The sequence below is a fragment of the Trichechus manatus genome, unplaced genomic scaffold (assembly GCF_000243295.1).
Source record: "Trichechus manatus latirostris isolate Lorelei unplaced genomic scaffold, TriManLat1.0 scaffold00042, whole genome shotgun sequence".
Taxonomy (NCBI): Eukaryota; Metazoa; Chordata; class Mammalia; order Sirenia; family Trichechidae; genus Trichechus; species Trichechus manatus.
The window spans coordinates 15,790,560-15,808,147 of NW_004443978.1; the positions used below are offsets into that span (position 1 = coordinate 15,790,560).

General features: G+C 36.9%; 1 protein-coding gene across 1 annotated transcript in view; it reads left to right on the plus strand.

Moving 5' to 3' along the window:
• The window catches only part of SEL1L2 (SEL1L2 adaptor subunit of SYVN1 ubiquitin ligase), a 152,467-nt gene that overhangs the window by 89,539 nt on the left and 45,340 nt on the right, over positions 1–17,588 (plus strand). The window contains exon 6 of the mRNA XM_004376458.2: positions 14,845–14,898. Coding sequence (XP_004376515.1) covers positions 14,845–14,898 — 54 coding nt within the window. The remainder of the gene's footprint in view (positions 1–14,844; positions 14,899–17,588) is intronic.

The window sequence follows — 17,588 nt, forward strand, 5'->3', positions numbered from 1 at the left end:
AACCCATTGCCATCAAGTCAATTCCTACTCATAGCAACCCTACAGGACAGAGTAGAACTGCCCCATAGGGTTTCCAAGGAGCACCTGGTGGATTTGAACTGCCCACCTTTTGGTTAACAGCTGTAGCTCTTAACCATGATGCCATCATGATTTCTGGTTTTAGACACAGAAGATCCTAAAGATTTCACAAGAAAGCTGCAGAAAGTAATAGAAGAATTTAGCAACGTTGCGGAGTACAAGATCAACACACAAAAATCAGTTGGGTTCCTCTACACTAACAAAGACTACTACGAAAAAGAAATCAAGAAAACAATTACTTTTACAATAGCCCCAAAATCGATAAAAAAAGCTAGGAATTAACCTAACCAGGGACATAAAAGACTTATACGATGAAAATTATAAAACATTACTACAAGAAACTAAAAGGGACCTAAAAAAATGGAAAGACATCCCATGCTCATGGACTGGAAGACTTAATATAATGAAAATGTCAGTCCTAACTAAAGCAATCTACAGATTCAATTCAATCCTGATACAAATCCCAACATTCTCTACTGAAACAGAAAAACTATTGACCAACTTCATACGGAAAGAAACCCTGAATAGCCAAAGCAATACTGAAGAAAAAGAACAAAGCAGGAGGTCTCATACTCCCCAATATCAAAACATAGTATACAGCCACTGTAACCAAAACAGCCTGATATTGGTTCAATGATAGACGCACAGACCTTTGGAATATAATTGAGAACTCTGAATTAAACCCAGTCATCTATGGAAAACTGATTTTTGACAAGGGGCAGAAACAGTGTCTTTAATAAAAAACAGTCTGTTTAATAAATGGTGCTGGCAAATCTGGATATTCACCTGGAAAACAATGAAACAGGACTTCACACCATACACAAAAACTAACTCAAAATGGATCAAAGACCTAAATGTTAAATCTAAAACCATAAAATTCCTGGAAGACAACATAAGAAGAACACTATGAAACCTAATCTTTTGTAAAAACAGGATAACAAACATTACAACGAATGCACAAATAGAAGAAGACAAAATAGATAAATGGACCTCTTAAAAATTAAAAACTTACACTCATCAAAAATCTTTATTAAGAGACTAAATAGACAGCCTATAGACTGGGAAAAAAAACTTTGGAAATGATTTATCCGATAAGGGCCTAATCTATAAAAAACTGCAACAACTCAACAACAAAAAGACAACAAACCCAGTCACAAAATTGGCAAATGATATGAACATAACCTTCGCCAAAGACAACATCCAAGCAGCCAATAAACATATGAAAAGATATTCACTATCATTTGCCATTAGAGAGATGCAAATCAAAACTACAATGAGATACCATCTTACCCTGGCTAAAATGGCACAGATTAAAAAAAAAAAAAAGAAACTATAACAACAAATGTTGGTGAGGATGTGGGGAAATTGGAAACCTTATCTATTGCTGATGAGACTGTAAAATGGTACAACCATTATAGAAAATGGTATGGCACTTTCTCAAAAAACGAGAAATAGAACTATCCTATGATCCGGCAATCCCACTCCTAGGTATATACCCTAAAGACCTAAAAATGACATGAACAGATACATGCACCCTATGTTCATTGCTGCTTTATTCACAATAGTAAATAAATTGAAACAACTGAAGTGCCTATCAACAGATGAATGGTTAAGCAAACTATGGTACATACATACAATGGATATGCAACCATAAAGAACAATGATGAGTTCGCAAAACATACTGTAACATAGATGGAGACTGGAGGGCATAATGCTTAGTGAAATAAGTCAAGTATATAAGGACAAATATTGTATCATCCCTCTTTTATAATAAGAATAGATAAATAAAGAAAAACCAGTGTTCCTTGGTGACTACCAGGAAGAGGAAGTGGGGAAAGTACACATTATACAGTAGAAACTAGTTGTTTTTGGTGATGGGAATCGTGGCACAAATTGTGGATGTATTGAGCACAGCACAACCAAAGTAATAATGAGCATTTGAGCACATATGGATTGGTGTAGACAAATTGGAATACATGTAGGTACAGATGTGCACATAGGTGAGAAGTATCTATAGGTATGTGTAAATACAAATATGTGGGTACAGGCACATACATTCATTGAAGACACAAATATGGATACTCCTCAGACATAACCAAATATCTCCCAACATTGGTTTTCTGGATTTGAAAGCTGAGGACCATAGTCTCATGGGACAACTCAGTCAATTGGCGTAACATAGTTCACAAAAATTATACTCTTCATCCTAGTGAAGTGAGTAGCATCTGGGGTCTTAAAGCTTCCAAGCAGTCATCTAAGACACAACTTTGGGTCTCGAATCACCAGGAGCAAAACAGCAAGAAGGTAACCAAAAGCACAGAAAAGAAACAAGTCTACAGGAGCCAAAACCTCATCTACCCTGAGACCAGAAGAACTAGATGGTGCCCAGCTACTGCCACTGACCATCCTGACCGTGGCCACAATAGTTGGTCTTGGATAGAATGGGAGAAAAAATAGAAGCAGATCTCAAATTCTTATTTAAAAAAAAAAAAAAAAAAAAAAGCCAGACAAACTGGAACAGTAGAGAACAGAAGACCTCCTGAGACTATTGCCCTGACATACTGTTTGAACCTAGAATTGAGCCTATCCCCTGAGATCACCTTTCAGCGAAATAGCAGAATGGCACAAAAAATAAAGGATATTACCCACAAGATCAGTGCCCTACTTAAAAACCATCAGTATGAGACCAAAAGGTCAACAATTTCTCAAAAGCAAAGATGAGAAGATAAGGTGGCAGGGAAACTAGAGTACTGGAAAGGGAACAGACAGAACACAATTAAAGAGAATGTTGACACATTGTGATAAATGTAACTAATGTCACTAAAAATTTGGGTGGAAATTGTCAAATGGGAACCTAGCTTGCTGTGTAAACTTCCACCAAGAACAATAAAATATTGAAAAACAATAATAATAAATAAATGAACTGTATGGCCAGGGGAAATGCGTGTGAGTATAAATGAAACAAAATTGACCATGAGATGATAATGGATATTGAAATTGGGTGATAGATACCATGGGATTCATTATATTACTCTCTACTTTTATATGTTTGAAATATTATATAATGAAAAGGAAAAAAGAGATGGGATAGACCTGCATGTTAATATCTAAGAGAAAGTGGGATATTTCCACAGTCTTCTGGCTTTTGTTGAGAATTGTGGAAAAAAATTTTTTTTCCAAAAATGGCCACAGCAATCTTTCCAGTCCAGTATGCTATTCTAGACCATTACTCTATATCAACAAAAGGTGGAGTCCATTTCTCCTCCCGTTGTACCTGGATGGTCTTGTGACTACCTACTTCAACCAATAGAGTTTGTTGAAGTAATGCTACATCACTTCCAAGCCTAGGTCACAAAAAGGGTACAGCTGTGCCTGGCTCTCTTTTGGATGCTCACCCCTGGAGCCTGCTCACCATGCTATGTGGAAGCTCAGGCATCATGGAGAGGACACATGTAGGTGTTCTGGCCATTAGCCTCAACTCAAGTCACAGCCAATAGCTAGCATCAACTGCCAGACATGTGAGTAACCAAGCCTTCAAAAGATTCTAGCTCCCAGCCTTTGAGACTTCTAGCTAAGGCCCCCATATTGTAGATCAGGGACAAGCCATCCCCAGTGTCCCCTGTTCAAATTTCTGACACATAAAATCCATGAGCATAAAAAGTGGTTGTTTTATGTCACTAAGTTTGCAGGTAATTTGTTATGCAGCTGTATAACTGGGACAAAGATGCTTATATTCAGAATAAGGATAGAATGCACTTTTCTCAGAAGCACCTGAAGCAAAGTGCAGCAAGTGTCTAAATGCTTGCAGTGAGTTAAAATCTCTTGGCCCAATCTAATTCTTTCCCAGTACTGAGAGAACTTACAAATCATGTCACTGCCAGCATAATGATTTTGAGTGACTGAGGGGAACAGGGAAGAAGCCACAAGGCCTGGAGGCTGTCAAATTCGGCAAACTACACAGTGCTGATAGGTTTGATGGATAAGGCCCCCCATCATATTTTCAAAATGTTGGTTTATGAAAATCTCATAAATTAAAGTAGTACTATTTGTCAGGCAGCATGAGTTCACTAAACCAAATGGCATTAAGCAAGCTCTATTTTATAGGGGTGATAGACTCAGAAATCCAGAAAATGTGGTAGATACAATAATCCCATATTTTATCCTTACAAGACACTGGTGATTATAAGGTATATAATGTTTAATGTAAGTGATAAAATTTTGTTATACAGATGCTGTCAACTAAAGTATAAAACAATGCTTTCTTATTATAATTTTTATTTTATTCTTACTAAAACTACTGTTTTAAAATTTTGGATATATATTTTTGTGACACATCACTCTTTGGTTACATAAAAAGGTAAATAAATAAGCTAAATAGTTACAGCATTCCTAAAATTCTCATTCAGAATCCGACTGAGTCACCATGTTATAATGAGGATAACTGTGGCACTTGTGAAAAATTTCTAGAGATTTTGTCAACATGCTAAGAATGTGTCAATAATATAGTATACTCCCAGAAGAGGGGAAAAATATCTTAGTCTGAATTTATGGAAGTTTTGTTTTGAAGGTAAGGCAGATAAGAGTTTTGTAACTGCTTTGATTTAGCCAGACAGAAATATGGCATCCACAACATAGACCAGATTCAGAGGAGAACACACAAGATGGTGAAAATAATCTAAAATATACCACATGAAAAGACAGAAGAGGGAATCTTTGTAAAAGAGAACAACTGAGGCACCAGATAACTGTCAGCAAGTGTCTAAAAGGCAGAGAGTTGCAAGAGGGAATTGATTTGTTAAGTGCCATCACCAGGGACTGTACCAAGGCAGTAACTACTATATAGATATTAACTTGGGCTCACTGTCTTGCCTGTTAATGAACTTCCCATAGATGTCCACTAGTATCAGTTAGGATTCTTTGGGTTTCAGTTGCAGAAAATACAACTCAAACTAGCTTAAACAAAACTGAAATTTATTGGTTTATGTGACTATAAAGTCCAAGTTGTAGCTTCCTTTCAGGTAAGCTGGATCCAGAGACCAAAATGTTGACATGAGGACACAATTTCATGGTCATTTACTTTCCTTTTTTCTGCAGTGTCTTCATTTTGAGCGAGCTAAGCTCATGTGGAGGCAAAGATGGCCACCAGCAACCCTAAATCTACTTAGCCTTAAATCAGGAAGTCTCTGCAAAGGAAGCAGGTTCCTTTCTCAATGATTTCAGTAGAAGCCCTGGATTAGATCACAAGTCCACTGTGAATCAATCACTGCATCTAAGCGAATACTAATTTGGTTGGTTGAGTCTGGGTCATGTGACCACCTTCCCCCATTCATAAAGGAATGAGAAGTCTTACTGAACCAAATGGACTAAGAATGGAAGGAGGGTGGTTTTTTTTTTTTTTTTTTTTTAATATTTTATTGTACTTCAGGTGAAGGCTTACAGAACAGATAGTTTCTCATGTAACAGTAATACACATGCTGTTTTATGACATTGGTTAACAACCCCACAACATTTTAACCCTCTAAATTCTCAAATTTTTTTTTTTTTTTTAGGAGGGTGGTTTTGCAAAAATATTCCAGGTACACAAAAAAGCAAACATTGTCTACATCTGCATACAAAATTAAAAATTTATATGAAAAGGCACCATAAACAAAATAAAAAAGCAAATAAAGGACTGTAAAAAAAATTTGCAAAAATTTTCAAGAAGTGATTACATTTAGAAAAGTCTTAATTTATTTAAAAAAAAAGATCTACATTCTCTGAGTACTAGTAATACAACTAGAAATTAATAACAAGAACTTAATATCTAACTCCTTATAAAATTTCAAGAGTTTCCTAATTAAATATAAAACATAAAGTAGAAACTGAAATGACATATTAACAACTCGATGGTGATAACAGTACAAACCAAAAGTTATGAAATATGTCTAAAACCGTATGCAGAGAAAAATTCAGTTTTAAATGCTGTTTTAATAAAACCGAAACTTAAGTGTACATATCAAAAAGCTTTTTAAAAAGAGCAGCAAAATAAAATGTAGGATGAAAGAATTCAGACATAAGAACATAAAAACATAAATTAATGAATTAAAGAATAAAAAATAATTAATCTGATAAATAAGATCAATAGATAGTTCTTTAAAAAGCCAAATAATGGTGACAAAACTCTGGTCAGTCTGATCAAGAAGAAAATAGAAATAGAAAGTGCACCAAATTAGAATAAAAAATATAACCAGAGATACAAAGAAAGTTAAAGAATTATGAGACAATACTGTATTCACCTTTGTGTGAATACATTATAATCTAGGCGAAATAAAGAATTTTCCAAGAAAATACAAATCATTTGATTCTCCAGGGTATTTTTGGTCAAACTCATATCAATGAAGTAGAAACCAAGAATAGACCTGTAACTACGAAACAAATTGAAATGTCAAAGATGAGTCTCCACAATCACTCAAAGCGGTGATTGGAATGAAAAAGTTGGAAACAAGTAGGATCAGTAGTTGGAAAATATGGCATTCATAATAGGAACGAAGCCGGAGATTGCAGGATAGAATTTTTCAAGACCAACGATTTATTCATTGGAAATAACCTTTTTTCAACAACATAAATGACAACTATACACATGGATCTCACGGGATAGAATACACAGTAACCCAGTCAGCTACATCTGTGGAAAAAGATGCTGGAGAAGCTCAATATCGTCAGTCAGAACAAGGCCAGGGGCTGAGTGCAGAACACACCATCAATTGCTCCTATGAAAGTTCAAGTTGAAGCTGAAGAAAATTAAAACAAGTCCGCAAGAGTGAAAGTATGACGTTGAGTATATCTCACCTGAATTTCAAGACCATCTGAAGAATGGATTTGATGCATTGAACACAAATGACCGAAGACCAGACGAGTTGTTGGGTGACATCAAGGACCTCATACTTGAAGCAAGCCAAACGTCATTAGAAAGAAAAGACCAAAATGGATGTCAGAAAAGACTCTGAAACATAATCTTGAACATTCGCTAAGGTGCACGGAAGAAATGATCACATAGAAGAGCTGATCAGAAGATTTCAAAGGGTGGCTGGAGAGGATGAGGTAAAGTATTATAATAAAATTTGCAATGACCTGGAGTCAGAAAACCTAAAGAGAAGAACATGCTTGGCATTTCTCAAGCAGAAGAAGTGAAGAAAAAATTCAAACCTCGAGTTGTGATATTGAAGGATTCTACGGGTAAAATATTGAACAGCACAGGAAGAATAAAAAGAAGATGCAAGGAATACACAGAGCACTGTACCAAAAAGACTGGTTGATGCTCAGCCATTTCAGGAGGGGGCATATGATCAAGAATTGATGGCACTGAAAGAAGTCCAAGCTGTACTGAAGGCATTGGCAAAAAACAAGGCTCCAGGAATTGACGGAATGCCAACCAAGATATTTCAACAAACAGATGAAATGCTGGAAGTGCCCACTCGTCTGTGCCATGAAATTTGGAAGACAGCTACTTGGCCAATTGACTGAAAGCTGCCCATATTTGTGCTCATTCCAAAGAAAGGTGATTGAACGGAATGCAGAAATTATCGAAAAATACCACTAGTATCACATACAAGCAAAAATTTACTGAAGATAACTAAAAAATGGCTTCAGCCATAAATCAAAAGGTAAATGCCAGAATTTCAAGCTGGATTCAGAAGAGAAAGTGGAACCAGGAGTATCGTTGCTGATGTCAGATGGATCTTGGCTGAGAGCAGAGAATACCAGAAAGATGTATACCTGTGTTTTATTGACTGTGCAAAGGCATTCAAATGTGTGGATCATAACAAATTATGGCTAACATTACAAATAATGGGAATTCCAGAACCCTTAATTGTGTTCATGTGGAACCTATACATAGACCAAGAGGCAGTTATTAGAACAGAAAAGGGAATATTGCATGGTTTTAAATAAGAAAAGGTATATGTCCTTTCACTACACTTATTCATTCAATGCTGAGCACATAATTCAAGAAGCTGGACTATATGAAGAAGAACGGGGCATCAGGATTGGAGGAAGACTCGTTGACAACTTGTGATATGTAGATGATACAACCTTGCTTGCTGAAAGTGAAGAGGGCTTGAAGCCCTTACTGATGAAGATCAAAGACTACAGCCTTCAGTATGGATTACACCTCAACATAAAGAAAACAAAAATCCTCACAAATAGACCAGTAAGCAACATCATGATAAATGGAGAATATATTGAAGTTATCAAGAATTTCATTTTACTTGGATCCACAATCAACACCCATGGAAGCAACAGTCAAGAAATCAAATAACATATAGTATCGAGCAAATCTGCTGTAAAAGGCCTCTTTAAAGTGTTCAAAGGCAAAGATGTCACTTTGAGGACTAAGGTCCACCTGACCCAAGGCATGGTATTTTCAGTTGCCTCGTATGCATGTGAAAGCTAGACAACAAATAAAGAAGACCAAAGAAGAATAGATGGATTTGAATTACCGTGTTGGCGAAGAATATTGAATATACCATGGACTGTCAGAAGAATGAACAAATCTATCTTGGAAGAAGTATAGCCAGAATGTTCCTTAGAAGCGAGGATGGTGAAACTTCTCATCACGTACTTTGGACATGTTATCAGGAGGGACCAATCCCTGTCGAAGGACATCATGCTTGGTAAAGCAGAGGGTCAGTGAAAAAGAGGAAGGCCCTCAACGAGATGGATTGACACAGTGGCTGCAACAATGAGCTCAAACATAGTAAGGATTGTGAGGATAGTGCAGGGCCTGGCAACATTTAGTTGTGTTATACATGAGGTCACTATTAGTCGGAACCGACTCCATGGCACCTAACAACAACAACACAGTCTCCTGAAAGACACTAAACCCAGATGTTTTTTCCTGGAAAACTCTACCAAATCCTCAGGAATATTCCTTTATTACTTAAATGATCTAAAAAAAGTGAAAAAAATTGAAAATCATTCTATGATGCCTCAATAAAAATCCTGATTTCACTTATGAATACTGATATAAGATTTTAAATAAAATTTTAGAAAATAGAGAGGCATTAAACAAAATCAAGTACTTTTTTTTTTAACCAAAATATATATTTCAGCATTGAGAATACATTTCTGTAACTTGGTCTTGATAAATAGAACCCTTCAACTTTCTATCTCCTTATCCTGCTTAGTTTTTCTTCATTGTACTTATAGCTACTATATATTGGTTTTGTTTTGTTGTCCTCTCCCCTACCAGAATGTAAACTCCTTGAGGCAAAGACTTGGACTGTCTTATGGATTTCTGTATCTTCAGTGCATAGGCTAGTCCATGGCATGACCTGCTCAGTAAATGATGGTCAAATGAATTATATTAATATGCTGAGAGAGAAAATTATAAGTAATTTTAATGCATACTGGAAAGGAATGTGTTAAGATTCCATTTTTATTTATGATTTAAAAAGTTAGTAAGCCAAGACAATTTAACTGAAATGAACAGTAAAATTTATATATAACAGCAAAACACAAAACTGCCCCTATTAAAATCAGGAACAAAGAAAGGACACCTGCCAACACTGTTATTATTTAAATTGTTTTGGAAGTTCTACACAATAAAGTAAAGGAAATAAGAGTTACAAATAGAAACTGACAAAATTACCATTATTTAAAGATGATATGAGTGTTGACTTAGTATACCCAAGAGAATATTTAAGAGCAATGGGAAGCCACTGAAATGTTCGAAATAGGGCAGGGGTGACATAATCAGATGCGGCTCTGACTACAGATATAGACTGGACAGGAGGGGAGCAAGCACAGATATAAGACTGGAGAATAGCTCACAATAGGGAGGTACTGGAAGAAGTGAATTTGAGATATATTTTAGCAGTAAAATTCATTGGAAGTTGATGGTGGATTGGCTATTTGGGGTTAGAAAGTGGAAGGTATTATAGATAACTCCTGCATGGGGTTATAAATGTTAGAGTTCTGGGGAAGGGACTTGAAGACTCACCATATGAAATAGAGGCTTTTCTTTAATACCTCTGTTTTCAGTCAGGTGCTTTACCTCCATTCTCCTATGTGCCTGTGTCCCTAAGTCCAAAGTCTCCTTGATTCAGTTTCTCCAGGGAAGGACTACATGCCTAGCTGCACAGGGCAAGGGTTGGGAGTTGGCAGTCTAACTGCTATTTTTATGTACTTCCAGTAAATACCCATGTATTATCCCCCACCTTACTGCTACCTTTTCCAGCATTTGGGCCTCCACCAAGTGGGCCTTCCAGGGCTCAGCCCTGTCAGCATTACTTCTGCACTAGCTCTTTCATCTTCCCAAGGTCTGAGATATGCACAGCACACAACCTCATCTGGGGTGGGACTTAATGTGGCAGATTCCTACCAGATAATACTTTCACTGACATATATCCACGGATATGGGACCGTCATATCTAGGTCTTTTTATTAGTTAATTAAGACAGAGGCTCTCAAAATTTTTGGTCTCCAAACTTCTTTACACTCTTAAAAATTATTGATGATCTCAAAGAGCTTTAGATCATGTAATAGCTATTGATATTTGCCATGTTAGAAATTAAAACAGAAATTTTTAAAACATATTTGTTATTTCATTAAAATAATAAGCCCATTAAATGTTCACATGAACCCATTGCTGCCGAGTCAATTCTGACTCACAGTGACCCTACAGAACAGAGTAGAACTGCCCCATCAGGTTTCCAAGGAGCAGCTGGTGGATTTGAACTGCTGGCCTTTTGGTTAGCAGCCAAGTTCTTAATCACTGCACCACCAAGACTCAAATGTTCACATAAATAACATTTTTATAAAAATATCTATATCTTACAGAAAATTTAATGAGAAGAGTAGCATTGTTTTACATTTTTGCAAATCTCTTTAATATTTGGTTTAATAGAAGGATTCTTATCCCTGCTTCTGCACTCATTCTATTGTGATATGTTGTTTTGGTTGAAGTATATAAGAAAATCAGTCCGTGCACAAATATGTAGTTAAGAAAAGGAAGAGTATTTTAATAGCCTGCTCAAATAATGGCAGATATTCTTCTCTGGTACTATTCCAAAACTCAACAGTTTGGTGCACTTACTGGATACGCCCTAAAATGCCAGCAGTTTTACCTACCATTGCTTTTGTACCATCAGTGCAAATGTCAACATGATGAAAAAGGCAAATAATGTCTTTGTATTATTATGAAAATAACTTTGACCTCACAGACCTGCCACAAGGGTCTTGCAGTTCTGAGGGATCCACAGACTATACTTTGTGAACCACTGAGTTAGCGTATAGACTTACCTGGGTATGACTGAGACCCAAAATAACAGTGACTTAAGACAGAACTGTAGTTTTTCCTAATGTTAAATTCAAGCAGGGACAGTGGTTCTGCTCTATGAAGTCATCAGAGACCAAGACTCCCTCTGTTTTGTGTCTCTGCCATCTTAAAGATGTCATCCTTGTCTGCATTGTCCAGGATGTCTCACCATCATGTCAGTATCCCAACCAATGGGAAGGAGAAAGATGGAAAGAGAAGGCATACCTTTAAGAGCATGACCTGGAAGTAGCTCACATCACTGTCACTCACGCCTATCGGTCAGAACTTAGTCACATGGCCACACTTGACAGCTAAAGAGGCTGGGAAATGTGATAAGTTAAACTATGAAATTGCTGATCAGCTTTTTTGACCTACCAAATCATCAACTTCTTATGGATCAACCTTATAGTCTTTAGTGCTCAGCTACAAATCCAGGGTTCTCTTACTCTAGAAGAAGGGAAACCTAGGGGGACAGCAAGCAATCTCTGCCACAATCTTTCCCAGTAAACCAAACCCATTGCCACTGAGTCGATTCCGACTCATAGCGACCCTATAGGACAGAGTAGAACTGCCTCATAGGGTTTCCAAGGAGTGGCTGGTGGATTAGAACTGCCGACCTTTTGATTAGCAGCAGAACGCTTAACCACTGCGCCATTTATTTCACCTCATGTTGAATATATTGTGGTATTTTCTCCACCTCTCCCTCCATTGCCTTCCTCCAATTATTAGTCAAGTTCACAATGCTCATTTTGGCTTCTACTGTGCAAATGAGCATTCTTTTCATCCTGACAAGCAACAGCTTCCCCTCCTTGCTGTCCAGTCAATTATGACTCACAGTGACCCTACAGGACAGAGTAGCATTGTCCCATAAGGTTTCCAAGGCTGTAATCTTTACCGAAGCAGACTGCCGTATCTTTCTCCCAAGGAGTGGCTGGTAGGTTCCAACCACCGAACTTTCGGCTAGCAGCCTACTGCTTAACCACTGTGCCACCAGGGCTCCTCAACAGAAGCTTAATAAACACATAATCTGAGAAGGCACTATGAAGACATGTAATATGCTGTTTCACCCATGTCAACTATAAAACAGATGGCATAGGTATATTCCAGAAAATCACTCTGAGGATTTATTATTGTTATTTGTTTTATTCCATAAGGAAATTTTGAAAATTTTGACTATAAACACTTTAAATTTTTTGTATAATGAAACACAGTATAATCAGTGATAAGCAGCAAGACTGGGAGAAAATGTTTGCCAAATATGTAATAAACAAATGACAATATCCAAAGTATAGACAAAGCTATAAATCAATAAGAAAATATAAATAAATCCAGTAGTAACGGGCAAAGGATATGAACAGGCCAATGACAGAAGAAATTAAATGGTCAGTAAATAAGAAAAAGTGTTCAAACTCACTAGTAGTCTGGGAAATCCTATTAAAACAACAAGATATTTTTTATCCATCAGATTGATAAAACTAAAAAAGATTGATGCTATTTGTTGTTGAGCGTACAGGGGATGGGTACTTCACATATTTTTGGTAGGAGAATGAATTTGTGTAACATTTTAGGAGGGCAATTTGGCAGAACCTATCAAAATGTTCAAGGTATGTCCAATTTTTTGCAGCACTTCCAATTCCAGTTATTTATCCTAGAAAAATATACCTGTGCATGTATAAGAATTGCCATATTTTCAGTAACATCTGAAAATTAATAATGCCCTAAATGCCTAATAAAGGGAAACAGGTATGCTATTAAATTACAGTATGTCCACACAGCATATACTGGCAGGGAAAAATCTTCACATAAAGTGAAAAAATTACTTTATGTAATTTTAATATTTGGAAAACAGATACTAAAATTCATCTAGAATAGTTGAGGTGCAAGAATAGCACATAAATGTTTTAGGGAAGAAAAAGAATAATAATGAGAGAAGAGTTGCTTCATCAAGTAGCCAAAGATATCTTAACTTACAATGACTAACACAGTTCAGTTTCGTCCCAGAAAATTTCAAATTGACTAGACTTTTGCCATTTACAAGGAGCCCTGTTGGAGCAGTGATTACGTATTCATCTGCTAACCGAAAGGTCAGTGATTGGAACCCACCAGCCACTCTGTGGGAGAAACATGTGGCAGTCTACTTCCCTAAAGATTGCAGCATTGGAAACCCTATGGAACAATTCTACTCTGTCCTAAAGGGTCTCTATGAGTCGGAATTAACTCAACGGCAATGGGTTACCATTTACAGTGTGGTTTGTGGACCTGTGGTGTGCACATCCCCTAGGTGCTTCTTAGAAATGCAGAATCTTGGGCCTCACTCCAGACCTATTGAATCTAAATCTGCATTTTTGCAAAATTCCAGGATGACTCATGTGCAGCTTAGAGTTTGAGAAGCACTGAACTAGACCCACAGGTTCATCAGAATCATTGCGGAGCTTTCTGAAAACCTAGTCACTGGCTTCACTCTGAGACTCAATGCATCAGAATCACCCAAAGTGGGATCACAGTCAGTTTTCTAAAAGATCCTCAAAAGATTCCATTGAGCAGCCATGATTGAGAACCAATGAACAAGAACGTCCAGAAATAAACCCATGAATATCAGAAAATTTAGTAGATTATAATAGTGGAATTCTAAATCAGTGTGTGTGTGTGGGAAGCCTACAAAAAAAAAAAAACTATATACATACATACATATATATATATATATATATATATGTATGTATGTATGAATGTTTAGGAGTTCCTGGGTGGTGCAAATGGTTAAACACTCATCTACTAAGCAAGAGGTTGGTGATTCCAACCCAACCAGAGGCACCTGGGAAGAAAGGCCTGGCAATCTGCTTCCAAAAGGTCACAGTCTTAAAAACCCTATTTAGCACAGGCCTATTCTATTCACTTGGGGTCACCATGAGTTGGAATAGACTCCACAGCAGCAAGGTTTTTTTGTGTGTTTGTTTTTTAGTTTATGTGAAAGCTTAGAAAATGGTCTGAAAAGACACACACCGAAGTAGTATTGGTGTGGGGGTGGGGTAATGAAGGGGATGTTCATTTTTTATTCAATATATTTCTTACTGTTTGAATTTTTACACTGGCCATATTTTCTTTTAAAAATATGAAGAAAAATATTCAAATTCAAAAAATGCAAAAATTTTGAAGGAAAAAAGATTTTCATTGCCAAGAAAGGAAAGCACATGAGGACCATTTAAGTTTTATTATTATAATTTACACTAAAGTACAGTAAGCATTAGTCTATTTTCACACATTTGTATAAAACTCCCATTATTGTAACCTTCTCAAATGGTTGCAGTATTTTTAAAAAAAATGTAAAAAGACACTTTGTTATGGTATAGGATATAAATTAAGAATGCAAATTACTATGGAGCAGACATTTAGAATATCCTTTATTAATATAGATAAGAATAATTGTGAAATAAATGGACTTGTTGAGTTCTGCTTTCTCTTTTGGGGTTTAGGCATTAGGATTTTTGTCTTCTTATGGAATAGGAATGGAATATGATCAAGCCAAGGTAAGGCCCTTTTATTTTTTCAAGAATATTGAAAAGACATTTTTTTAAGGACATTAATGGAACTCTTATGCACTGCTGGGGGAATGCAAAATGGTATAACCATTTCAGAAAGTGATACGGCGCTTCCTTAAAAAGCTAGAAATAGAAATACCATATCCTCCAGGAATCCCACTCCTAGGAATATATGCTAGAGAAATAAGAGCCATCACATGAGTAGACATATGCACACCCTTGTTCATTACAGCATTATTCACAATAGAAAAAATGTGAAAACAACTTAAGTGCCCATCAACAAATGAATGGATAAACAAACTATGGTACATATACACAATGGAATACTACCTAATGATAAAGAACAATGATGAATCTGCAAAACATCTCACAACATGGATGAATCTGAAGGGCATTATACTGAGTGAAATAAGTCAATCACAAAAGGACAAATATTGTATGAGGCCACTATTATAAAAAACTCCTGAAAATGTTTCCGTACAGAAAGAAACAATCTTTGATGGTCACAAGGGAAAGGAGGGGTGACGAGGGAAAAACACTAGACAATAGATAAGTGGTAGCTTTGGTGAAGGGTAAGACAGTACACGATACTGGGGAAGTCAGCACAGCTCGAACAAGGCAGAGTCGTAGAAACTTCATACACACATCCAAACTCCCTGAGGGACCAAGTTACTGGGCTGAGGGCTGGGGACCATGGTCTTGGGGGACATCTATCTCAACTGGCATAACATAGTTTATAAAGAAAATGTTCTACATCCTACTTTGGTGAGTAGTGTCTGGAGTCTTAAAAGCTTGTGAACGGCTATCTGAGATACATCTACTGGTCCCACCCCATCTGGAGCAAAGGAGAATGAAGAAGACCAAAGAAACAAGGGAAAGATTAGTCCAAAGGAATAATAGACTACAACTACCACAGCCTCCACCAGACTGAGTCCAGTATAACTAGATGGTGCCTGGCTACCACCACCAACTGCTCTGAGAGGGATTACAATAGAGGGTCCCGAAGAGAGTGGGAGAAAAATGTAGAACAAAATTCAAACTCACACAAAAAAAGACCAGACTTAATGGTCTGACAGAGACTGGAGAAATCCTCAGAGTATGGCTCCCAGACACACCCTTTTAACTCAGTACTGATGTCACTCCTGAAGTTCACTTTTCAGCCAAAGATTAGACAGGCCTATAAAACAAAAAATAACACGTAGTTAAACCGTGTATATGAGACTAAATGGGCACACCAGCCCAAAAGCAAAGACAAAAAGGCAAAAGGGGACAGGAAAACTAGACCAATGAAAATGGGGAACCTGAGGTTGAGAAGGGGAGAGTATTGATACATTGCAGGGTTGACAACCAGTGCCACAAAACAGTATGTGTATTAATTGTTAAATGTTTAACTGTTTAATTAATTTAACATTTGCTCTGTAAATGTTCACCTAAAGCACAATAAAAAAATAATTTAAAAATATATATTAAAAAAAGACATTGAATAAAGAGTCCATTCTAAGTAAAGGGGCTCATTCTTCATGGTGGTTAAAAGCAACAGTTCAATAGTCGGAGAAAATTCAGGGTTCTAATACCACAAGTTTCTTGTTTTTGTTTTAGGTGTCCTCTAGTGGGTTCTGACACATACCAACCCAATGTACAACAAAACGAAACACTGTCTGGTCCTGCGCCATCCTCACAATTGTTTCTTTGTTTGAGCCCATTGTTGTAGCCCCTGTGACAAACCATCTCATTAAGGGTCTTCCTCATTTTTGCTGGCCCAGTACTTTAGCAGCATGATGTGTTTCTCCAGGGACCAGTACCTCCTGATGACATGTCCAAAGTATGTGAGACAAAGTCTCAGTTCTTCTCATCATCCTCTCTTCTAAGGAACATTTTGGTTGTACTTCTTCCAAGACAGATTTGTTCATTCTGGCTGTCCATGGTATAGTCAATATTCCTCACCAACACCTTAATTCAAAGGCATCAGTTCTTCTTTGGTCTTCTTTATTTGTTGTCTGTGATTGCATGCATATGAGGCAGTTGAAAATACCATGCCTTGGGTCAGGTGCACGTTAGTCCTCAAAGTGACATCTTTGCTTTTCAATACTTTAAAGAGGTCTTTTGCAGCATATTTGCCCAATGCAATATATCGTTTGATTTTTTGCCTGCTGTTTCCATGGGCATTGATTGTGGACCCAAGTAAGATGAAATTCTTAATAACCTCAATCTTTTCTCCATTTATCATGATGTTTCTTACTGGTCCATTTGTAAGGATTGTTTTTTGTATGTTGAGATGTAATCCATACTGAAGGCTGTATAGTGTTTGCTCTTCATCATTAAGTGTTTCAAGCCCTCTTCACTTTCAGCAAGCAAGTTTGTGTCATCTGAATATCGCAGGTTGTTAATGAGTTGTCCTCCAATCCTGCTGCTGCATTCTTCTTTCATATAGTCCAGTTTCTCGGATTATTTGCTCAGCATACAGATTGAATTAGTGAAAGGATACAACCCTGACGCACACCTTTCCTGATTTTAAACCACACAGTATCCCACTGTTCTATTCAAATGATTTCTTCTGAGTCTATGTACAGGTTCCTCACAAGCATGATGAAGTGTTATGGAATTCTCATTCTTTACAATGTTATCTATAATTTGTTATGATCCACACATTCAAATGCCTTTGCATAGTCGGTAAAACG